A 26,099-nucleotide genomic window follows, 5' to 3' on the forward strand; every position below is an offset into this window, starting at 1 on the left:
TGTGAAATGATGTGTATTTAAGCTTTGGTTAACCAGGCACAGGAAGATTTATAAATGCATCTCTCTCTCTCTCTCTCTCTCTCTCTCTCTCTCTCTCTCTCTCTCTCTCTGTGTGTGTGTGTGTGTGTGTGAGAGAGAGAGAGAGAGAGAGAGAGAGAGAAATTCCAGAGGGGCCATCCTGTTAGACAGCAATAGATTGTGGTGGATTGCTTTGAAAGCCACTTCTGACCTCAGGAGGAGGTGGTGTTGTGGGCTTCTCGCCCTCAACACTCGCGCGGGGCTGGAATCCTCTGCCATGTCATCCTCTGGCCAGCCAATCAGCTGGCTCGGGGGGGGGGGTGGCTTGCTGCATTTAAGGCAAGCGCGGCAGAGGATCTTCCTCTTTGGCCGCCATATTGCTAGGGGTATTGTTATGTAGATGAATGGGGGGGGGGGAGAAGTGCCATCACCTCCCCCGGATATTGAAGGGTAGTCCAGTAAAGGATTCCGGGGGGCGTGGACCCATCCGAAGCCTATGGAGGCCAGGGCCCAAGGCACGCCCCCTAGCGGTGACCCCAGGGGAGTTCCTAATTGATGTGCATCAGCAGGGCTCCCCCTGCTGGTGTTAACCCTTCCTGGCCTTCAGGCAGACAGGCTGAAGCCGGATAGTCGATTAGTACCAATGCCTAAGCCAATACCGCTCTTCACCTGTAACCAATAAAGCTGTTGCCAATTTTAGCCCATTAACCTAAAATAACGGTGTCATGTGTCTTTATTCCTACTGGTGGGCGGCGGGAACTCGCCACACAAGTCACTTCAGCCCCTTCCCTGTCCTGTATTTTGTATTTTTGCCAGAACATAGGTGGCAGCCCTACTGTAACCCATGGCAGTTAACTCCTTAAATTTGTAAGATTATTCTTTTCTCTCCTGGTCATTGTTTGAAAGTGCAGAAGCCTCTTAACCTTGCTGGAGAACCCTTCTGAGTGCCGCTAGGTCACCAACGCCAAGGGGGACAATCGTGAGCTCACTTGCCTGCTGTCTTGAATGTGTCTTGTAAAACACCACTTTTTATTTCAGGAAGTTGGATGCTTTCATCTACGATGCAGCGGTGCTGAACTACAAGGCCGGGCGGGATGAGGGGTGCAAGCTGGTGACCATCGGCAGTGGGTACATCTTTGCCACGACGGGCTATGGGATCGCTCTCCAGAAGGGGTCGCCGTGGAAAAGGGCCATCGATCTTGCATTGCTGCAATTTGTCGGCGATGGTAAGTCAGGAGGACTTTTCTTTCCTGCTCGAGGTGTTCTTGCAAGAGGGGCAAGAGGAGCCAGTGTGGTGTAGAGGTTAAGAGTGGTGGACTCGTAATCTGGTGAACGGGGTTCACTTTCCCGCTCCTCCACATGCAGCTGCTGGGTGACCTTGGGCCAGTCACACTTCTCTGAAGTCTCCCAGCCTCACTCACCTCACAGAGTGTTTGTTGTGGGGGAGGAAGGGAAAGAAGATTGTTAGCCGCTTTGAGACTCCTTAGGGTAGTGATAAAGCGGGATATCAAATCCAAACTCTTCTTCTTATTCATTCTTTTCATTTCGTTTATGCATTGCCTCCCATCAAACAACCCAGAGCGATCAGCAATTAAAGGATCAGTACAAATATTCTCAATAAAAACAATTAAGGAAACCATTTCAGATCTGATACAGAAAGAGACTAGGATAAGAAATCTCCACGCAAGAGGATCCTTGAAAAAGGAACGTCCTCAGTACGTGCTGAAAAAACCAGGAGGGAGTTCCAAAGGATACCACCACTACTAAAGTATTAAGAATTAAGAATTTATGTTATTAAATTATTAACATTAATTGCTATTAGTTGATTATAACTATTATCTATCAATTATGAATAATAATAATAATAATAATAATAATAATAATAATAATAATAATAATAATAATAATAATATACCAAATTATTAGGCCACCGCATAACAAAGTTCCCTGAGCCACCTAAAATATAATTCATTGGTAAAGTTCTGCTTTTCATATTTCAGGATGATGAGCATAGTTCAGCTTCCTATTTTCATAAGTTTATTCTTCATGTATTTATGCATCACTTTTTGCATGTATGTCAGGGTGATTTCTAAACACCATAAAAGCACCTTAAAATATCTTTAAAAACAGTCCAAAATAAATGAGGAAGGAAGGTAGATTGAAGAACAGCACAAAATGAACAACTAAGGCAGAGATCTTTTCATCCAGGGGGAAAAGCTTGTCAAAACAATGTTGCCCTTGTAGTACAGTGGTGCCTCGCAAGACGAAATTAATTCGTTCCGCAAGTTTTTTCTTCTTGCGAGTTTTTCGTCTTGCGAAGCATGGTTTCCCATAGGAATGCATTGAAAATCAATCAATGCGTTCCTATGGAGACCGTCCGGGCACAGAGGGGAAGCGCCGCTCTGTCCCCTCTTTTGAAGCAAGGGGCGGAGAGGAGAAGATCGCTTCTCCCCCTTGCCGCCCCTTGGTTCAAAAGGGGTCCGGGGAGAGAGGGGAAGGTGCGCGCGCCTTCCCCTCTGTCCCCGGAGATTGCGGGGCTGGCAACGGGGAGAAGCGATCTTCTCCCTTGCTTCAAAAGAGGTCCGGGGACAGCGGGGAAGACGCGCTGCGCTTCCCGCTGTCCCCGGAGCTTGCAGGGCAAGCTTCATTTTGCGAAGCAAGCCCATAGGGAAATGCGTCTTGCGAAGCAACTCGAAAACGAAAAAACCTTTCGTTTTGCAAGTTTTTCGTCTCGCGAGGCGTTCGTCTTGCGGGGCACCACTGTATTCAGAAGGAGGAGAAAACTAGGAGGAGTTTGCAGCGCCTTCCATTGGCTCTGGCATCACCTGCTTTGGCTCCCTGCCTTCTACCCAATGGGCCTCAGCTCCTATGGGCAACAGCACCTTCTGAGCACCTACTCCAGTCTTCCTAAACTGGAGAAATTGACAGAAGCCTTATATATTGCACCATGGAACCCTGAGGAGCACAGCACATCCACCCAGTCTGCCGAGATACTGTCCTCTCAACAAAAGCTGGGCTACCGGGCATCAGATGGGAGATTCCAATTCTGCCCTCTTTGTAACAAGTGCCCCATCAAACTGCCCATTCATTCCTATGGGAGAAAGGTCATTTATGATAACGTTGGAGGCTGAGCCTTCTTCCTACCTGGAGGGTGAACTGTGGTGCTGAGGATCGCAGCCATTGGCATCGTAAATCATCCTTTCTCTCCCCCCCCCAACCAGTCTGAACCTTTTCTGCAAAGCATTCCCAGTGCAGTGTTCCCACTGTTTCCTTTGGAGTAGAGAGGGGATGTAGCCGGGGGAATGGGAAATGGTGGGAATATGGGGGAAATTATGCTTTGCTTGGCATGATATGAGAGAGAGAGAGAGAGAGAGAGAGAGAGAGAGAGAGAGAGAGAGAGAAATATCAGACGTGCTGCTTAACAATCCAAAGCCTACTGAGCTTTGAAGAACAGGGTCATGGCAGACTATAGATAGCTATTAGCTTGCAAATAGCCTTGATAGCTATTACTCAGTCATCTCTGTTCCAAGGAGAGGTTTCTTGTTGTTTTGAAGCCGGTCAACTTCTTCATCCTCAAATGGCCTCTCAGCGTGGGGTGATTGCATTATTTGGAAAGCTCTTGTTTGCTTCATTTGACTCTAGGGTGACCATGTGGATGTGGGAATGTTGAGGAGGGCAGGAGAGGCTATATTGATTCTTAATACCCTTCCTAACTCGCGCTAGCAAGTTTCTTTATATAGCAGAGTGCATTCCCCCTTTTATGCAGCACAAAGCTGGCTGCAAACTCGTGTGAGGCAACAAACAATTCAATCTGGCTTGCCCAGATTGAGATATGTCCTATTATTCCTGGCAAGACTCCTTTGAGTCCTCCTAAAAGAATGAAGACACAACAGTCTTATTCATAAGTAACAAAAAGTAGTTTTTCCTCACGATCAGCACAGTGTGATCCCTGAAGGCAGGCTTTTGGGCTTAAAGTTACAAACATGTACAAACAGGTTTACCCCATATGGGAGATAACCTGGGAGACTGCTTGGCTGGCAGCCAGCAGTCCAGTCCAGGTGAATCAGGAAGTTCAAAAAAGAAGATCGAAGAGAGGGAAGAAGTGGCTGCTTGACTTGGTCTTTTACCAGGTCTGGAAAGGTCACGCCCACCTACCAGTCACATGCAAGAAAGGATGCTCCAGGCCAGGAGGAACAGGAAGTTCAGCTGACTGAACCAACACGCCCTGCATGACCACTCTAGCAAAACAAGGAATGTTGAACTTGACTGCTCCCAGTGGATTACATGTTCCGTTGAGAGTCCGTCAAGGCTGCGAACAGCGGGACTGTTGTGGCGTCTAGTCCACTTCCATTGTGCCAACCTGCTTCTCCCGGCTACAGCAGAGTATCTTGCCAGCGGTGCCTGTGTGGAAGGAATCTTAGCCATGCAGTAAAACCCCCATGCACCAGCTGCTTCTATTCTACGAAGCTTTATTGTACAGCAGCAAAACAACGACCAGGAGATAGCGAAGGCATGATGCTTCTCCTGTCACAGCCAAAACAGAAAGTAAAAAACGTTCACATAACAAAGGTGCGAACACCCCCCCAGTGACAGGACATCATTTCCCTTCAGCTGTTAACCCCGTAAGCTCTGGGTATCCTCACATTACATCCCACAGTGGACTAACTTGCTGACGTCTGTTCACTGGTGAGCCTTGCAGATGAAATACTGCTGCCTAGGCTGGGAGAAAAGCAATGACAAACCTAGACAGCATCTTAAAAAGCAGAGACATCACCTTGCCAACAAAGGTCAGTATAGTAAAAGCTATGGTTTTCCCAGTAGTGATGTATGGAAGTGAGAGCTGGACCATATGTATGGAAGTGAGAGGCTGATCCCCGAAGAATTGATGCTTTTGAATTATGGTGCTGGAGGAGACTCTTGAGAGTCCCATGGACTGCAAGAAGATCAAACCTATCCGTTCTTAAGGAAATCAGCCCTGAGTGCTCACTGGAAGGACTGATCCTGAAGCTGAGGCTCCAATACTTTGGCCACCTCATGAGAAGAGAAGACTGTCTGGGAAAAACCCTGATGTTGGGAAAGATGGAGGGCACAAGGAGAAGGGGACGACAGAGGACGAGATGGTTGGATAGTGTTCTTGAAGCTACCAGCATGAATTTGACCAAACTGCGGGAGGCAGTGGAAGACAGGAGTGCCTGGCATGCTCTGGTCCATGGGGTCACGAAGAGTCGGACACGACTTAACGAGTAAACAACAACAAGGCTGTGTGATCCTGTCCCTTTACTGGAAACAGGGCTGCACAGCCGATGCAGGATTAAACCCTGTCCTCCAGCCCATCAGCTGCCATCACCAGTGACATCAGTTAAATGGTGGGTGGGCAAGATCTGGGGGAAATGGCTTAGTGGGCCAAGTTGGACCCCTTGATTGACTCAGCCATCTTTCCAGAATTTTTTTCTTTTTTTAATATTATGGTGGCAGAGGAAAAATTTGAAGCACAAAAGAAACATTTTTTTTAAAGTCGCGAAGGCCAGAAGGCACCTTGAAAGTGGGTGGGTGGGTGGTGGGAGAATCCTTAATGATTTTGCTAATTTCTTTTTAAGAAAGCTGCAAGACATTTCTCTCTCCCTCCACCCCCACTTTGCTTTCATTCAGGATGTCTCCTCTTCTTAACTTTAGTCCTCACCGCCTTAGATGGGAAGCCCTCCGGCATTCACAGAAGCTGAAAGCATTTAGGTGGGAGTGATGTGCAATGCATCAGTCTGGTGCGATTTGCAGTGACTTATTCAACCATTTCTTTTAAAGTTCTCCTGGATCGTGATTTTCTCTCTCCACAAGCCTCCCCCCAACAACCCCACAAGCCATGAGAGATTTACTCTTTGTCCTGCCTTGAATAGCCACTTTCCCTTCTCTAATTACATCAGCTTTGTAACAAAAGGAGACGTCTTCTTATCTCAGCAGTTCTTAACAGCTATACAGAAACAGCAACAAAAAGCCATCAGGGTTTCTTTGGGGGTGGGGTGGGATGGGGGGAACCGAGAATACTGTACTGGCTTTGGTATATGCACAATGTTGCTTTATTGCATAATTATTCCTCGCTCTTATTAGCATTGCAAACTGGCTGAAAGAAAAAAATTCCTTCCAGTAGCACCTTAAAGACCAACTAAGTTAGTTCTTGGTATGAGCTTTCGTGTGCATGCACACTTCTTCAGATATATCTCGTATCTTCTTCTTTGGCGATCACTCGTAGCTGAGTAAGATTGTCTTCCATAAACACGGTTTTGAAAATGTGCAACCCATAGCATTCACAACCCAAGGTATGACTGTTATTTCGTGTGCATGCATACTTCTTCTTCAGATGTATCTGAAGAAGTGTGCATGCACACGAAAGCTCATACCAAGAACTAACTTAGTTGGTCTTTAAGGTGCTACTGGAAGGAATTTTTTTATTTTGGCTGAAAGAAGTTCCATTCTGACCCGCTCCACACCAATACAAATCAATAGGGACAGGCAGATACCAGTGAAGTGAGTTATGTTCACAGTTGTCTCTCAGAAGCGCTGGGCAGGAATCACCAATATTGTGCAGCAATACTACAGATAGGACTGAATAATTTTTTCTGTTCCAGTTTCTCATTTCCCCCAATCTGAAGTGTGTGATTTGGTGGGGTTTTTTTTTAATCAAATCAGATCTTTATTATTAATGATCAAAGACCAGCATTCGGAAACTGTGACTAGAAGCACATAGGATACATTTACAGATGTGAAGAAGAATAAAGATAATAATTTTGAAAGGAATATTAAAAAGGAATAAAATAAATAAAAGTAGCATAAAATAATTAGAATGGGCGCCAACATTTATGAAAACTAGAGTCATAGCACAAACGTCAAAGAAGGAAGTTACAGAATGTCTGAAGTAAGTTCTTGGTGAGTTTATTTTATTTCTCATGGACATTCCCCCTCTAGCACCGTATTGCTTTTAGGAACAGGACATAACATATTACATTGTCCCTTTCCCAAGTCCAAGAAGGCAGGAGTTTGGAGCTACAGTCATACCTTGGGTTGCGAATGCTATGGGTTGCACATTTTCAAAACCGTGTTTATGGAAGACAATCTTACTCAGCTATGAGTGATCGCCAAAGAAGAAGGTACGAGCTGGAAGCTCCATCCTTTCATGGATCCATGAGACTCTGGGGAGGTGTTTCCAAGGCTTCCCCATTCTCCCAAGTAGCCTCATGTGCAGTTCATGGGCATGTTGAATATTATTTATTTACACCAAAAAGAGACACCTCAAAGAGACTTAGCAAGATAAAACACAATCAATAGAAGCAGTTTAAAAACAGGAAAAACCACACAAAACGATGAAGACTGAAATGCTGATCTAATAATATATCAAAAACGAGTTCTACTCAGTGCTGTTAGAAATAACTTAAGGGAAATGGACAATGCTTGCAGTGTATTTGGAAAATAATTGCGAACAAGTGAAAACAGTGGCAGGATTAGTGTAAATTCAACAGTAAAATTTTATGTTGTGGTAATATGCAAATGAAGGGGGGAATGAGAATGTTTGAATAGAATATGCAGCAATAATGGAAAACTAAAAAGAACCATGGAAAGGGAGGAAGGGAAGTTGACAATTGATTTATTCTGGGGAATGTATAACTGTGGAAAATGCGTAACTGAAAATTTTAAATTTTAAATAAAAAAATATTAAAAAAGAGAAGTAACTTAATTAGTCAAGGCCTGACTGAATGAAAAGATCTTAGTCTGGTACCTACAGACTGTCGATGATGGTGCCAGGCACATCTCTGTGAGGGGAACATTCCACAGATCGGGGGCCACCAATGAAAAGACCTGTTCTTGTGTAGCCACCCTTCACATCTCCCTCAGATGGGGCACAAGGAGAAAGGTCTCTGATGGAAGTCACAGGCTAGTTTGTACATGGTGAGGCAGTCCTTGAGGTGGCCCTGACACTCCTGTGTGTCTTGTTGTCTACTCTGCCCCTGTGGCCTTGACGGAGATTGTGGGGAGGGAAACTGAGAACCAGCCAGGAACCCAGGCAGCTGGCATGAGAACCTAAATTCATGGGACAGCGATATCCATCTCCAATGCCTCTTCAGAGGCACTGGCATTGTGGAGAGCTGCCGGTAGCGACCTTGCTCCTTCTCTGAGACCTTTGATTTCAGGTCTGGGCAGGGCTGAGCCCTGATGCCCATGCAGCATAGAAACATCTCACTGGTCCCCCCCCCCGAGATCTTCTTGGATTTCCATACCCTAACCATTAGGACCTCATTATTATTTTGTTCTCCTATTTTCCAGGTGAAATGGAGGAACTGGAAACTCTGTGGCTAACAGGCATTTGCCACAACGAGAAGAACGAGGTCATGAGCAGCCAGCTGGACATTGACAACATGGCAGGTGTCTTCTACATGCTTGCTGCTGCCATGGCCCTCAGCCTCATCACATTCATCTGGGAGCACCTGTTTTATTGGAAGCTGAGGTTCTGCTTCACTGGAGTTTGCTCTGACAGGCCAGGGCTGCTTTATTCCATCAGCAGGGTAAGCTTCTCTGTGTGTTTCAATTAGTATTATGCTCACCTGTAAGGCCTCCACATCAGAGACCAGGAAGAGCATTAGAAAGGAAGGAACGTCTTCCATGGCTCATGGAAGGAGAACAGGGAGGTGATCTAGTGGGTCTTTCTGGCCAAGGTGTTCCAAAGAGTTGGTGTTGTCAAAGAAGGAATCCTTCCTCTGTCATAGTTCATAGAATTGTAGAGTTGGAAGGAACCACGAGGGTAACTGAATACAACTTCCAGCAATGCAGGACTCATTTTGCCCAGTTTGGGGCTCAAACCCACAACCCTGGGGTTAAGAGTATCATGCCCTCCCAACTGAGCCATCAAGAAGGTATCGTCTGAATTATTCTCAGCATCCCCTTGATGGCTGTGTTCTATCTCAACCATCAGTGCCAGTGTGCTTTGGAATGGTAGCTGCTAGGAATCACAGATGGGGAGAAGGTTGCTGTGCTCAGGTCCTGCTTTTGGGCTTCCCATAAGCACCTGTGAGAACACAGACCTGGTCTATATGAGCCACTGGTCCGATCCAGCAAGCTCTTCTCTGTTTCTTATGTCCAGTGAAAGAACGGCAATGGAGCTAGAGCTCTCAGGTATTCAGCCGATGAGGAAGTGTACCTGAGAAGAGATTGTTCCGCTTTCCAAGGGACGGAGCTGAAACTCAGTGGTAGAACTTCTCCCTGGCTTGCAGAAGATCCCAGGTTCCATCTCCAGCATCTTCAGGCAGGACTGGGAGAGGCTCTTGTCTGAAACCCTACTCTGACAGCCAGTGTAGGCAATACTGATGTACATAGACCAATAATCAGACTTAGTATAAGGCAACTTCCTGTTTTCGTGGAAGGAGCAGGGGCATTGGAAGGGGGAGCGGGGGGAGGGTTGCCCCGGGTGCCACCATGGAGGGGGGTGACAAATTATCAAGGAACAATTACTGCCCTACTAGGGTAGTTCATAAAAACTTTTTTTTAAAAAAAATGCCTGCCCCAAAGGTCTTATCTTACGACTATAGGGATTATGTAGCTATATCTGAAACGTCATGCATATCAGTAAATATCTTGACCCTCCTCCATGAAAATAGCTGTTTACTTGGCCGTTTCCCTATGTTGCAAATGCTGAAATTTCAATTCAGTGGAGCAGGGTCAAGATATGCATGAAATTTCAGATATAGCTATATAATCCCTAGTTTAGTAAAATAAGACCTTTGGAGCAGGAACTTTTTTTAAAAAAATGTTTTTTATGAACCGCCCTACTGCCTGACCCTCCGCTGGGCTTCCCAGGCCCTGGAAAGTCGGCCTATGTGAATAAAATGAGACTAGGCTGAGTAGATTAGGCCTTGCCTTGCCTTCTCCTTTTGCAGGCAAATAAATAAATAAATAAATAAATAAATAAATAAATAAATAAATAAATAAATAATCAATCAATCAATGCTGGGGGGGGGGTGCGGTGACAAGAAATTTTCCACACTGGGTAGCACCTGACCTTCCTATGCCTCTGGGAAGGAGCAAAGCCTGAACCATTTCAGGACAGAAAGGGAACTAGAAACACATTTGGGGGGGGGGGGAGAGATATATCAGCATACAGAAGATGTAATGCAAAAGTTTCATGCACACATGGTGCAGAGTTGTGTGACCTCTGTCCCTCACCCTTTACTTTCGTAACTCAAAACATTAAATCTGCCTGAGCTTATATTTTGTAGCATTAAATGACAAAGCACAACATCTCAGGCACAATGTCCCTCATTAATTGCTCTCCTTGAATAAGTGCAATTAGCCTTCTGCATGAAGTAATTTGTCTACAAGAGATGAAGCCATTTTTTAAAAAAATGTAATAGTAATAATAATGCAACTAGTAGCAAAAGTGAAATTTTAATTACCAAATAAGTTATTTGTTTAAACAAACAGCTGTAAACATGCTTAGCCTTAATCTCTGGCAATTTACAGTGGTGTGTGTGTGTGTGTGTGTGTGTGTGTGTGTGTGTTTTAATTAGTTAATTGACTCTGATTCTGTGTTTGCCAAAAATGTTCAGAAAATAGTTGGATGGAACCACTGAGCTCATATCTAATTCTGTGCGAGAGAGAGAGAGAGAGAGAGAGAGAGAGAGAGAGAGCACGCAATTGAGAGTGCGGGAGGGTGGAACCACACTAGGGTTTTCTCGAAAGGGTTGTATTCTGGCTCAAACGCACAAATCTCCCTGCACACTTTCTGGCTTGCAGGACCTGTTAGTATGCAGCCTACACTGGCATACCCAAATTGCTTTGCTGTCCATAAAAATGGTTTTCTGGATCCAGCCAAGATCCATCCAGTCCAGCAGTCTGTTTATAGCTTCAGCCAGATGTTCAGAAGCTGGTGGCAGGAAGGTGGATTGGCTTCTCCTCTGCATCTCCTCTACTCAGAATCCTCTGGAACACAAACACTCCATTTGGCTGTTCTGGCTAACAGCTGTTGACATGTCCATCTTCCATTAATTCCCCCCTGTTTGGGGTGAGGAAGCAGCCACGGTGGTTGCCCTCCAGATGTTTTTGGATTCCATTTCCCATTAGATCAGAGGTAGCCAATGTGGTTGGCCTTCAGATGTCATTGGAGTCCAGTTCCCACTGCATCAGAGATAGCCAACATGGCTGCCATCCAGCCATGATTCTGGTCCAGGGATTCTGGACTTTTGCGTAGCAGGCTACATTCCAGCCACGCAAAAACCAGAGGTGTCTCCATGCATGGAGAATAAGAATACACTGGCACATATCTCCATCTCAGTCATCTATCCAGGCAAGCAAGGACACATTCTAGCCAGTAAAAAATACTCAAGGAGGACTTTGCATGAGGATAGTCCCGAGGGAGGGACAGAGAGCCGGGGGGGGAGCGCATATTTGACCTACAGGCTGGAGGCTCCCTACCCCCTGCTTTGAAGGGTTGACGATTTGAAACTTTATCTGTTTTGTGTTGCTTCTCATTTAGGGTATTTACAGCTGCATCCATGGGGTCCACATAGAAGAAAAGAAAAAGTCTCCCGACTTCACCCTGACGAGTTCTCAAACGAATATGTTGAAGCTCCTGCGGTCGGCGAAAAACATGACCAACATCAACCCCTCCCGGATAAACTCCCCCAAAAGAACAGCCGATTTTATCCACAGGGGGTCCTTGATAATGGACATGATGATGGACAAGGGGAATCTGATCTTCTCCGACAACAATAGGCCCTTTCCCCCGAAGGAGAACATTTTCAGCGACAACATAGGCGACCTACAGACATTCATGGGCAACCGCCACAAGGACAGCCTCAACAACTATGTTTTCCAAGGGCAGCACCCGCTCACACTGAACGAATCCAATCCCAACACGGTGGAAGTCGCTGTTGCGGCAGAAGCCAAAGGGAACTCGCGCCCGAGACAGCTGTGGAGGAAATCGGTCGAATCGTTGCGCCAAGAATCTCTGCGGCAGGGCTCTCTCCAGCGAGAAAACGATTCTGACGAGAACCGTCAGCATTCGTTGAAAGGCCCAAGGTACCTCCCCGAAGAGATCATCCGCTCAGACGTTTCAGATACCTCGAGCCGGGCCACCTGCCACATGGAGCCTGAAAACAACAACAAGCACCACAAGTCAAAGGACAATGTTAAAAAACGGCCTGTGGCGAAATACCCGAAGGACTGTAGCGAAGTCGAGCTGACATATCTGAAAAACAAGTCTCTGCCTCGGGATAAAATTTACATTATAGATGCAGATAAAGAGCGCGGGTTTCACCTGGACACGCCCCAGTATATCGAGAACATTATCCTCCCGGAGACAATGGAGTTCTCCGACGTTTATCAGGACCACAACGACAACTACCGGAAGTCGGAGCAGAGTAACAGGACTCCTTTGCCAAACGAGGAAAGTCTTCCAAGCAGCGACCAGTACAAGCTGTACCCGAAGCACTATGGCACGAAAGATAAGAACGCCACCTTCGGCGAAGCCAACGACCACTACAGGCAGAACGCTACCCACTGCAGGAGCTGCCTTTCCAGCCTGCCCAGCTACGCCGGACACCATTTGAGCCGCTCGCCCTACAAGTGCGATGCCTGCGTGCGGATGGGGAACCTGTACGACATCGACGAAGACCAGATGTTGCAGGACACCGGCAACTCGGCCCAGCGGGAGGAAGAGGTGTACCGGCACGACTGGGTCCAGAACAACAAAACCCAGCCCCCCAAGAAAAGCAGGCTGAGGATCAGCCGGCAACACTCTTTCGACAACCTCCTGGACAACAAGCCCAGGGAAGTGGACGTCGGGAGGCCGGCCCGGAGCATCAGCCTGAAAGACAAAGAGAAGTTTCTGGAAGGCAGCCCTTATGCAAACCTGTTTAACGCCCCCCAAAGCAAACTCTTGAGCAACAAGGCTCCGCTTTTCACACGCACCTTGGACGACGGTAAGAGGATCAAGTCCCTGTATTCCGACCGTTCCGCGGAGAACCCTTTTCTGCACTCTTATTACGACGACCAGCACTTGGTTCTGGGGCGGAGCCCCGCGGACCTTTATAAACACTCCTTGCCCACAAAAGCGAGAAATGATAGTTACTCAAGGTCGTCGATAAAATCGACCGCCTCGTACTGTTCCAGAGACGGCCGGGTCCACAACGACATGTACATTTCGGAGCATGGGATGCCTTATGTTGCAAATAAGAATAGCGTGTACTCAGCTCCAAGAGTTTTAAATTCCTGCAGCAATAGACGCGTGTATAAGAAGATGCCTAGCATTGAATCAGATGTTTAGCTTTTTTTCCATTCACATTTTTATCTAGAGGGAAAAACATAGTTGCCAGCATCCGAGAGCCAAAAGGGGTGCTCCTTAGCAGTCCTCCGGGAACTGAGGGTCTGCGATGCCTTCCATTGATTGATCTCACCTGTTGAACCAAAAAGAAAAAAGGAAAGGGAAGAGGGAGTAGGAAGAACGATAGAAAAAACCCCCATCCCTCTAAGGGCATATCTATACTACAAACATATATTGTTTTATTTGACTGCAGTGTCTTTCCCCAGAGCATCCTGGGAAAACGCAGTTTGGTGATAGTGCCTCAGATCCCATGGTTACACCCACACCAGACATTTAAAGCACTATTTCACCACTTTGAACAGCCATGGCTCCCCCAAAAGAATCCTGGGAACTGTAGTCTGTTAAGGGTGCTGGGAGTTGTTACAAAACCCCCTCTACCCCCATGGCAGAGCTACGATTGTTCCCTGGGAAGAGAGATGACTGTTAAACCACTCTGGCGATTGTAGCTCTCTGAAGGGACGAGGGACCTCCAAACAACTCACGGCGCCAATAACAAACTACAGTTCCCAGAATCCTTAAGGGGTGACACTGTGACTGTTCAAATGGTATTATAGCGAATTACCTACATAGTGGGCATGTGGCCCATATTAGCAACCCACAGCTCTGTTTGGAAGGCTACCATCCCCTAGGAAGAGGGAGAAACCATCAACCCACTTTCTGCCTTGCAGTGTAAATACACCCTTAGGGATCAGTTCAAGCCCGGGCAGAAACGGGCACTATTTCTGGTCTGTCCATTTTGGAATCCTGCTGGGATATGTTGGCAACTATGTTATTTTTTATATTAGGATGGTTCTTTTTCCCCTTGTCCATCAGACTTGAGTCCTTCTCGTACTTCCCACCTGGCGTATTTATGTCCTCCCAGACGTTTATTTTTTAGTAGAGAATAAGCAATATGGTATGCATGTACTTTGACACAGAACAAAGAAAAAAAATGTTAAGAATGCATTTGTACACTGACAAAGGTAAGACTTGTCAAAGAGATTAGAGTTAGTCTTTTTTTTAAGAAACAGACAAAATGAAAAATTATATATATATATATATATAGCTATATCTATACGATTTAGTTTCATCTTTGTTTTTAAACACAGTCAAACAAAAGCAAAAAATAATTATATATCTATCTATATCTATATATCTATATATATCTATATATCTATCTATATATACATATATATAAATATATATATATACATCCTCAGGGCCCATGAATGGAAACAATATTGTGTTCATCTTTGTCTGTCTTACAGAGACCAAGGCTGCAATCCACAGAGGACTTCTCCTCCGCCAAGCCCCATTGAAAGGAATGGAAGTTTCATAATTGCTAATAGAGGTCCCACACGTTCAGATAGCAGCTCCAAGCTGGGCGATGTGGTGGCGCAACCAGGAAGGGGTGGGAACCTCTCCCAGGAAAGGCAGGGAGCTTCTTTCCCCGTCTCCCCATCTAAGACTGAACAGACAGACCACGCTAGTCCCTGCCGAGGCCAGGCTGGGCTGTGGTGGGCGTGACCTTACCCGGGACGAAGTCTGGGGAGAGCTGGGAGGCTGGGCGAGGAACAGGAAGACAAGACCACACAGTCTCCTGGCATTTCTATGGCTTAACCAAACCTGGAGACTTCTTAACTTCCAACCTCCGAGCTATCCAAGGGGCTGACCTTAGGGTGACTTTGATTCTCTGCCAGTCTGAAGAGGGGCACTGAGGTCTATGCTCGCAAGAGTTCCAGCTACTCCAACCTGTCTGGGGAACCAAGCGGCCTCACATGCTGAGCTGTCTTGTCTCCCCTAACAGTCCCGGTGGGTGTACCAGTGGGGGACAATACATGTCAGATGTTTGAGCTCCTGATCTTTCCCAAGGTAGAGTTGCTTGGCTGCTTCCTACACTGAACAAGCACAAAAGTCCAAGTCCAATGTCCTTGGACAACTCCCATTCTTTTTAATGGTCCTTGGGGGTCAGGTTCACATAGAATCATAGAACTGCCGGGTTCGAAGGGACCCTAGGATGTTATGGCCCCCATTCTCAACACAGGGTTGCCTCCTTCTCTTACAGGCCCTGCACCCGCCTACCTTTCCCAGGCGTTTAGCAGGTGCTCCATTCTTTTCCTGGTGTGGAGATGAGTGCTGGGGAAAGGTTCGACTGTGACATTTCTCTGTGCCAGGGCTGAGCCTAGAGCAGGGTTCCCCCAAATGGGTCTTTAGCTGCTTTTTGGACTACAGTTTCCATCATTCCTGACCACCGGTCCTGCTAGCTAGGGATGATGGGAGTTGTAGTCCAAAAACAGCTGGAGACCCGAGTGGGGAAACCCTGGCCTAGACAGTAGGGCTGGTAAGCCTGTTTTGAGGATGTTTCAGAACCGTTCCATGGCAACACGTGGAGATGTGAGCAAAAGGTGTCCCCACCTGAGATTGGCGGGCCTCTGCACAATATTAACTTGCCACCAGGAGACAGCCACCACATGGAGAGACTTTAAATGGCCTCTTTCTGGTCACAGTAATGTGCCTGGTGGCCCCAGACACAGGAGGAGAAGTTCCTGGGAGATTGTGCCCATCTAGTTAACAACCCACACAATTCTGCTCCAGCGTAAATTCCATGAAAATATTGATATTGCTGCATAAGGAAAGCAGACCTCAAAGGATAGCACTTTACTGTTGACATTTGTAAAACAAACAAACAAACAAACAAACAAACAAACAAACACTTTAGTCTTGAAGGAGTCTCGTTGCTTATGGGACAGCTTAGGGTGGATTCAGACATTACGAATGCAGCGCAGGCAGTTTGTGGGAAACATACACACAATCATATTCTTGAGTTGGGCACCATCTTATATCCATCAGATGATATCCAACTGCCATGCCCAAACTTGACCTACTGAAATCTGAGCTGGGTATTATTTTATATCCATTGGGGGATCTCCAGCTAAGTCATGCTTGAAGTAGAGCTACTTGAATCCATTGATTTAAATAGGTCTGTTCTTAAGTATGACTAATGAATATCACCCATCATGTTTGTAAGAAACAACCATGAAGATCAGATGAAAAACACACACCCTAGGGGTGCTCTTCGTATCATGGGAACATGCTACATATGCATCAAGTTGTGTGTTGAAGTTTCAGCTGCAGCCTGGGGCCCTCAATCACTGCAAGGGTGCATCTGTGTGTTTTTCAAGAACAGCCTTGCGTTGTCTAAATCCACCATAAGGTCCAGGGATGAGATTCTGGAGAGACCAATTTGGGGAGTGAAGCCAAATATATATATATAATAATGCGGGGAAGGGGAAGGGGGAAAAAAAAAACATAGGCCCAACTCATTGCACTTGTAAGACGATGGTTTCTGTTGGTGTCCAAATGCTTTCATTCTCTTTCATAGACACTCGTTTTGTAATGAAATTGGTTTGTAGAAAACTCCACAGTCCAACTTCTCAGCTGGAAGATCTCCGCAGCTGGAAACATAGATATTTCTAAGTCTTGGTGTATGGAGCTTACATCTGTAAAGCTGTAGACCTCATAATCTAACTTGAAACCTAAATGTGTACACAAGTATGTGTCTCTTCCTTGTTGGTGATGATAACTCAGGGCTGTATAGTATCTCTCTTCGCCTTGTTCCTTCACATTGTTCAAAAAGAAAAAAGAAAAAGAAAAAAAGAGAACCCAACAACACTGGCACCAATATAACCGTTGCTCATTTGTTTACAACCCAGTAGTGGTCCCATTCTGATTAACCGTATGTTAATGTTAACTGCAGTTGTTAATGTACGACACCAACAGCCATATATGTCGAATGGACTCAACCTGGAATGCAGTACCAAATTGTCTGACTGTAGTCTGGAAGTGTAGCATTTCTCAGTAGTGACTTGCTTTCCTTCTAGAACTCCCGTGTATGTATGTATGTTTGTATGTATGTTGGAACATTGTTATTTTTTTACTTCTTTAATCCGATCCATCTTAAATACTCAATATATGCACATGACATGTGTAAATTAGGTAGCTACAGAACACGCTAGGGAGATAACAACCTCCCAGTGCTCATGTCAAATAAGACTGGAGTAGGGAGGAGGAAATAGGGACACACTCCAGGTTTGGTTTCTGAGTTACTTCACACACACACACACACAAACATATATATAGATATATATACACACACAATGCCATGATGAAAAAATGTGCACTATGTGGATACATGTCACTTTAAGGAAAAAAAACAAACCAAGGAGAGAAGGGAAACACAGACCTGAATTAATATGTTTTAGCATCTGTTTAATGATCCTGCCGCAACATGGGGTGGAGACGGATGGTAGTTAAAATTAAATGGCCCTGCTGAGTGTCAAATGTAATACTTAGACCAGCTTTGCCCAATGTGGCAACCTCCACTTGTTTGCGATCACAAGTCCCATCAACTGATGGGAGTTGTAGTCCAAACCATCTAGGGGTCACCAGGTGGAGAAAACTTGATGTAGACAATGTTGCTGTCCAACCTGGGAAGAAAAGAAGGTTGGACTCTCTTGATTGTGGAATGTGCAGGGAAGTACTTTGCAAGTTCTTTCATTAGAACAGGGCTGAGATACCTGTGTTCCTGGACTAAAGCTCCCATCAGCCATAGCCAGCTGTCAAGGATGAAGGAAGTTGTAGCCTAGCAAGTGCTGGAGAGCCTCGGCTTCCCCATTGCTGCTTTAAAATGTTACAAAGCTTCAGTTTAAAAGTGTAGAAAATGAGGACAAGTATGGCCCTGTCCCATTTATGCTTACTGGAACATAAGCATGACTTACTTCTGTAGGTTTCTTCCCAAGTAAGCATGTATAAAATGTTGCTTTAGAAGAATACCTGTTATTCTAGGGCAGTGGGGTTCTCAAATCCTCCCCACCACTGACCACTTGGAAATTGCAGAGGGTTGTAATGATTTTTCTGCTTGTTGTAGCAATTGCAGTGGGCTGTGCTCAGCGCTGCGTGATTGTTAACTATATATATTTTTATTCCTTTTATTTCTCATGGTGTTGGATTGTGTTGCAGTCTGCATTCCACAGACTGCAGCTTGCAATGCAATTAAAATATGAAATAAAAGAAGCAATAAAAAAGCAACAGGAATATTTAATGGGGGCATGCCATGGACCACTGGTGGTCTCTGGACCTTAGTTTGAGAACTTCTTTCCTCAGGAAACCTGCTTATCAAGGAGAAAATTGGACACTTTTCTCCCACTCCGAATGCTATCTGGCAGTTCCCATATTTCCAAGGCAGTGACTGTCAAGGCATTTATTCTGAAATCACCCCAACCCCACAATATGCACCTACAATTGCTTTCTCCAACCTGATGCTCTCTAGATACTTGAGACTACAATTCCCATCAGCCCCAGCCAGCATGGCTGATGGTCAGTGATGATGCAATTGAATAGCATCTGGGAAAGCTGGTCTGCAATTCAATTAAACTGCGATACCTGGCCGTGTGCTTAGGGGTAAGCAGGTGGGGCACTGCAAGTCAAAGCACATTTGAACACAGGAAGCATTTCAAAAGCAGGTTATGATGTCGCTTGAGAGCAGAGGAAACCTGTTGCTGTTGAGATCCTTGCTTCTTGTACTGAAGCTGATTTCACATTTTAAATAGGAGTCGCTTTCGGCCAAAAGCATAGGAGGTGATGGTTCATGTGCTCTTTCTGAAACATGGGTTGGAACCCTCAGGTGCTGGTAGTCAGAGTTGCATCCATCACTGTTCAGAATGGTCTCTTCTTTGGGAGGAGAGAAAAGTGGACCAACCATTGCTGGTCACTGCCCCACATCTACCCACCGCCCTCAACTGTTGAGGTTTCCCTCTTGAAATAAGCCGTTTCTCATTTGTTTCCACCATTGGCTGGTCTTGCTTGCCTAGGCAAAAGCAGCAGGTAATAGACATGCAGGCATCTTCTCCAAAGTGGGTTGGTCAACTAGAGTTGATCAACTCTAATGGAAACTTGGCCTTCTGTAGGTTGTAGCAAACTACACCCATGGCTTCATAAGAAAACCAGGCCTCCAGAAGGCAACTCTGTGCTGCTATTTATTTAACATTTATTATATATATATGCGGCTGAAATAAGGAAATTGCACTATGCGAAACTGTAGATTTTGATATGGAACCTTACTGCAGTTTTAAATACGAGTGTTTACAGCTTTTTTAATATATATATATATATATAGAAAAATGGGTATCCAGATGAGCTTTTAAAAGTGTGATTCTTAGTCTGCATTTTGCACTGGAAACGCCAGCCTGATTTTTAAGTAGCAGTCTGGCCCATATGGATGTTTGGTGCTCTAGAATAAAAACCATTCAATGTGGACAGCCAAACCTAATGTGGGGATGGGGGAGATATCAAATATGGTGCAGGAGTTTTGGGTTGTGCTTATGACTGTTGGCCACGATTCCTAAAATCTCCCATATGGATGAACAGGTAGTCCTTCCATAAGGGCTGTGCTTAGATGCTGTGGGTGGTGAGGATCTGGTGGAGGTGAGTGGATCACCTCCAACTAGAGGTCTAACTTCACAAGTTACTTTCCTACTCTTCCCAATGCTTCTTGTTGGTGAGATGCCATTGTCTTGAAAAGAACATGCACATCCCAGAAACCAGTTCTTCTCTAATGTACAAAACCTGAATAGGTGTGTTCACACATTACACCATACACAGGTGTTTGCATGAAAAAGTGCTCACTTGTGGATTTGGGATGCACAACTGTTGTGTATGCTTGCTGAACATTACATGTGAATAATGGCATGAGTGTATAGCTGCATTCTTTGAATACACAGGTACAAGGTTCCAATGTAATGTGTGAACACCCCTAATGTGTTCAGTTACAGATAGGTAGCCGTGTTGGTCTGCCATAGTCAAAATAAAAAAATTCCTTCCTGTAGCACCTTAAAGACCAACTAAGTTAGTTCTTGGTATGAGCTTTCGTGTGCATGCACACTTTTTCAGATACCTGAAGAATCTGAAGAAGTGTGCATGCACACGAAAGCTCATACCCCTAATGTGGTTTTTCACCCCGTCGGATGGTGACCAGTCAAGAGACGATTCCCAAACCAATGATGATGTTGGGTGTCATATTTTGCCAGGATGTTGTACCAGTTTGTGCCTGTTTTGATCCCAGAAGCTCACATGCTCTAGCAATTCGATGCAGAACTTATATGCCTGTAAGCCAAAGAATTCATTCAGTAGTTAGATCCAGATAAATCAACCATGCTTTACTCTTGACTGTTCCATGGGCAAAGCAAAATTGCTAATAGTGCCCACCTTTTATACTATCCAACGAGCACAAAGCCCACTAATTTGATCTCCTGCAGAAACCCCAACAAAAATGGGAGGCAGAATTGCACCTCCAGCTCAGCTAATGTGGTTGTGGCCAGTACAGTGGTGCCCCGCAAGACGAATGCCTCGCAAGACGGAAAACTCGCTAGACGAAAGAGTTTTCCGTTTTGGAGGTGCTTCGCAAAACGAATTTCCTATGGGCTTGCTTCGCAAGACGACAATGTCTTGCGAGTTCCTTCTGGTTTTTTCCCTTCCCCCCCTTTTTCTAAGCTGCTAAGCCACTTATCAGCTGATCCAATCAGCAGATAAGCCGCTAAAAGCCGCTAAAAGCTGCTAATAGCGCTAATCCGCTAATCCTTCAATGGGCTTGCTTCGCAAGACGAAAAAACCGCTAGACGAAGAGAATCACAGAGCAGATTCTTTTCGTCTTGCGAGGCACCACTGTATAAGCATTGGCTATAGCTTGATGATAGTTGGGATGGGAGAGATTTGGCTCAGTTTTCATCCGAAAGAGGAAAGGAGGGAGATCAGGGCAGGGCATAGAGCTGAAAGCATGCAAGTATGCCTAGATCAAGTCTCTAGAACCTTCAGGACGCTCTGCAATGACATTGCTGCCAATATTTCTTTGGACACAATCTACCATGGGTTTCTTTGGCATTAACGCCACTGAAGTGAGCAGCATTTACGGCTGGATTTCCCCCAGAGAATCAGGATCCCCCTAAAGATTACTGGGGTAGGCAGGAACCTTTTAGGCAAAAATGCATGCCAAATCACACACAGGAGGAGAGCTGTGCACTAAAAATGCAGATGAGTTATTTTAAAATGGGGTGAACTGAATTTAAGATAGGAAAGAAAGAGAAACTGAAGTTGACTGTTTTGTCCAGATCTAGTGCAGACACCTGTAGATTGCACTGTAAATATGGACACAAAAAATGGAAAAAGGGGAGGGCCCCTCCCCAGATAAGATTAACATAAATCTATTTGCATACAAGGTCTTCCAATAAAAATGCATTGCTTCTCAGACATGCGCAAATGCGTTAAAAGCTTGATTTTATTTCAATAAAAAAGATCAAAATACAAGTCATCATGACTGTACACAGAAGCTGGTGCTTGCCAAATTGCAAGTGCAAGTTGCACAGTGCAATGAGGAAATGAAACACGAAGAGCTGCAGGTCAGCTCCCCCATTTTGTACTTTCTTGCGAGTTATACATTCAGACGCCAACGTATCATACCATATGTGATTACAATTTATGCTCTTAATGCACAGAGCATTGACATCAGGTCATCTCCTTGTGGCTCTAAACGGGTCTTCCAGGATGTGTTCTGCTGAATTTACACATTTATTAATAAGATGGCTTCCTCCAACATGCATAATAGGACCCACTCGGGTTGCCGTGGTTTAAGCTTTCTTACAATACCTACTGCACTGAGGGCTTATCTCAGTTAGCTTCCCCCCACTCTTTCCATTTTAAAGCTCCATGCCCAAACACTCTTTCCCTGCAAAGACTTATCCAAGTGTGCTTTCCCTATGAAGACATGCTCTTTAGCGCTCAATTGGAGCAAACAGCAATTTGGGTTTTCCACCCAGTGCTGTTTGCTCCAATTGAACTTTAAAGAGCAGGTTTTCATGGGGAAATCTCCAGAGCAAATAAAGGGTGCTCACTCATGGAGCTTGAAAGCATGGACCATGCCTGGAAAGTGCAGATGAGAATTAAGTGTGGCTATGTCACAACTGTGATGTATACATACAGTGTTGGATGCAGTTATGATGCATTGTATTTTCAAGAGTGATTGCATTTTTTGTTTTGTTTTGGAGATAAGACAACAGGACATTAATAGCTGTCAGCTTTGTGTATGGATATGGGGCTTTTGTGGAGGGAGGTTATACAGCGGCAGCTTCTGTAAATCTTTTTCTCCCCGTGAGCGTTCCTGCCTGAGATCCGACTTTTCAAGCACCTGTTTGCCTCATTCACATCACAGTTCCTCCCACCCCATGGAGCTGTAACTTTTAAAACAGAGCTTAGCCTTCACTGTCATGGTGTAGATCTGAAGGTGGATTAATCACCATACCCAAAGCTTTTCCAGACTTTAATTGGCAGGGCAGAAGTGAGGTCAGAGAAGTGCTTTTGTGCTCCTATGGTTTTTCTCTGCACCCCTCATTTTCCTCCTGTGAGAAAGATTTAGGCCAACTCCTTGGCTGCCCTATACGCCTAGTTTGGGTCCCCCCCCCCGGGGTGTTGAGAAGGTTGTGGATCTCTCAGTTCTGTGCTTTTTCCTGATTCCCCCAAATCACCTCAGATTTGGTCTCCTTGGCCCCAACATCTTATGGCCACAGTAGCAAGGAGAAGGGCTCTGACATGGTTTATCCTAGGCCCCTTTAGATTCCCTCCCTGTGGTGATAGGATTGCAGCCGTGGGTGTCAACCCCCCCCCCCCATATATATATTATAAATCTTAATGTATGAAGAGGCCCTTAATAGATCTCTGTTGAGCAGAGCAAGTTGATAATGGAGGTTCTGAACGCAGCTGTCCATTTGTGATGGGGGTTCACCAATGGAAGTCAAAACCCAGCGCTGACTTTGTCAAGTAACCGAACCTGTATTGTGTGAACTCACCATCGGAAATGGAGCACTGGGATGTTCATCGAGAACACTCTAGGTTTTGAATAATTGAAAAACCAAGCTCAACAATTTTAAGACATGCACATACACACTCAAGAGTCACCAAATACACAAGTTACGTCCGTACACACTCTTAGAGACTTCTTTAAAACTGGTAGTTGGACATGATGTCCTGATAACACAGTGGGATGCAAGTAATTTGTGATCCAGGAATCTTTTTTTCCCATTTGTTTGTTTGTTTCTCTGTTGACCTGTTCTGTCTAAACAGTCGTTTACCCCTCCAGCATATTTAAATCCAAATGCATGACTTAAGTGCTAATACTGTATAAATAATATTTTTCAGACATATCTACAAAAAAACAAAACAAAAACCCACAAATGTTTGCTTCAAACTTTTGATGATAGAAAATGGGGGTGGGGAGAGTATATAATGAACACGGTTGTCTTCAAGGTGTATTGTATTTTTCATTTTTGTTAAATATGTAGGAGGGGGAAAAGAAAGAGAGAAAGAGAGAGAGAGAAAGAGAGAGAGAGAGAGAAAGAGAGAGAGATGGAAGATAGGAAGAGAGCGGGGAAGACGTGATTGTTTGCGTATATTGAAATGTATATACCTGTGAGAGAAAACACATGTGCCAAGTATAACAAGATGTACAAAATGTAAATACATGAAAATTTCATTTTTCTAATAAAGATAATTTCTGCCAATTGATATGAAAATGGGAAAAAAGAAAACCTCTGTCATTTTGCTTCCCTCTGTTCATTAGTATAGTGATTTTCAAAATGTGTTCTTTGGGTGCAACCAGATGTGGGGAATATTGCCTTAATTTTTCCTATTATAATGCTGGTGCCTCTGTCTCATATCCTAATGTTCCTTTCACGCCACAGTAGCTTGTATCATGGAACTGTGGCTTTTTGACTGATATGCCACCATATTGTGCTAAATTTCATTCGTACTGGTGGGTGTGATGTGACACAACAACCAGTGTCAATGGACAACATTGCTATGCCCTCAACATTTCCGCACGTGTGTGCTTCTGTCTCCCCACACCCATGGAAACAGCAGGAAAGAACCAGTACAGACCCCCAAATTTTGTCACTTTGCTCCCACATTTTCTGGGCTAATGAGATTGCAAAGTGGGGTTGTTGGGTTTTTTTTAAAAAAAGCAATTAGCATATCTAGTACTGAATTTCCACTAGAGTCCACTAGACTCCCAAGAAGTGGCTTTTAGATTGTGTGAAAGCTCAAATATAACACGGAAAATAAGAGAAAATGTCAGGAAGCAGAATAAACCAGTGGTTCCCAGTTAGGGGTCTGCAGAATGCACCCAGGGGGTCTGCAGCCCCATGCCTTGCCTCCCCCCAACTCTGTTTTTCTTTCTTTTTTTTGGTCATTATTGCATGGCAATACAGTCATACCTTGGTTCTTGAATGCCTTGTGACTCGAACATTTTGGCTCCCGAACGCTGCAAACCTGGAAGTGAGTGTTCTGGTTTGCGAACGTTTTTGGGAAGCCAAAAATCCAGCGTGGCTTCCGATTGAGTGCAGGAACCTCCTGCAGTCAATCGGAAGCTGTGCCTTGGATTTTGGAAGTCGAACGGACTTCCAGAACAGATTCCATTCGAGAACCAAGGTACAACTATACCATGAATTTTATGGTCTGTTTTAGCTCTGTGGTTTTTCAAGGTATTGGCCAAAATCGGTTTTGAAATCACACCACAATAACAATTTTGACCCGGCAATACGCAGCCATATATTGCTTCTCGCACGAGAGAGAGCAGGGCAGCCAATTTCAAGGGACCACCGAAATTGTATGATGATCTTGGCCGATAACACCGTTGGTCTACATTGCCTTTTCTCATGCTGAGGGAAAACAAGGCAGCTGTTAGTGAGGCGCTTCCTTCCCCTCACGCTGACAGAGAACAGGGCAACTGATCACCCTCACTTCAAGGCACTATGGCACTAAGGTAAAAGGGAAGGCACCCCCGGATGGTTAAATCCAGTCAAAGGCGACTGTGGGGTTGCTGTGCTCATCTTGCTTTCAGACCAAGGGAGCCGGTGTTTGTCCACAGACAGCTTTCTGGGTCATGTGGCCAGCACGACTAAAACGCTTCTGGTGCAAAGCACACCATGACGGAAGCCAGAGAGCATGGAAATGCCGTTTATCTCCCCGCCACAGCAGTACCTATTTATCTACTTGCACTGGTGCGCTTTCAAACTGCTAGGTTGGCAGGAGCTGGGACAAAGAAACGGGAGCTCACCCCGTCGTGGGGATTCAAACCGCCGATGTTCTAATCTGCAAGCCCAAGAGGCTCAGTGGTTTAGACCACAGTGCCACCTGCATCCCTTCCCCTACCTACCCCCGGCACTGAGGCAGAGCAGCTTTTCTCAGCCAGCAGGAAAGCAGCAGCAGTCATGGTGGACTGCATCTTTGCTGGCTGCCACCACTGATGGTGACTTGAAGCACCCCCCCCCCCCGATCCCCACGCACCCTATCTCCGTGGCTGCTCCTTCCCTCACCCCCACACCTGATCTTCACTTTCAGACATTGTGATATATCGGAATATCATGGTGTTTAGCTGCTGATATATCACAATGTTGAAAGCCAGATATCGCTCAGCCCTTGTCTGTTTTTTAGTATACCTAAAACCCTTTGCTTATTCAAGGTTGCGCTACGTTTTGTTCCAAAAAATGCTTTGCTGAGGTAGCTACCACAGAGTTATAATACTGGGGGGTCCGTAGCTTGGATTTTGAAAAACAGGGGAGTCCTCTGTAATTAGCTAATTGGGAACCACTGGAACAAACTGTTGTGTGAATGTTGTGTCCATTGACACAATCATGATGCA

At 45.2% G+C, this 26,099-nt stretch overlaps 1 protein-coding gene and 1 long non-coding RNA gene across 3 annotated transcripts in view; both read left to right on the forward strand.

Moving 5' to 3' along the window:
• GRIN2A (glutamate ionotropic receptor NMDA type subunit 2A) overlaps positions 1-18,645 on the forward strand; it is a 246,992-nt gene extending 228,347 nt beyond the window's left edge. Inside the window, exons 12-15 of one of the 2 annotated variants that reach the window (XM_081169380.1) lie at positions 1,057-1,244; positions 8,329-8,567; positions 11,531-12,977; positions 14,626-18,645. In XM_081169380.1, coding sequence (XP_081025506.1) covers positions 1,057-1,244; positions 8,329-8,567; positions 11,531-12,977; positions 14,626-14,696 — 1,945 coding nt within the window. In that variant the 3' untranslated portion in view covers positions 14,697-18,645. The other variant, XM_081169379.1, reaches the window with a different exon arrangement.
• A 2,439-nt stretch (positions 18,646-21,084) lies between these two features.
• On the forward strand, positions 21,085-23,965 carry LOC308573619. The gene is made up of 2 exons (XR_014002144.1): positions 21,085-21,446; positions 21,483-23,965. It is a non-coding gene; the product is annotated as an uncharacterized lncRNA (long non-coding RNA).
• Positions 23,966-26,099: the final 2,134 nt, after the last annotated feature.

This window comes from Podarcis bocagei (assembly GCF_964188305.1).
Source record: "Podarcis bocagei genome assembly, chromosome: 14".
Lineage (NCBI taxonomy): Eukaryota > Metazoa > Chordata > Lepidosauria > Squamata > Lacertidae > Podarcis > Podarcis bocagei.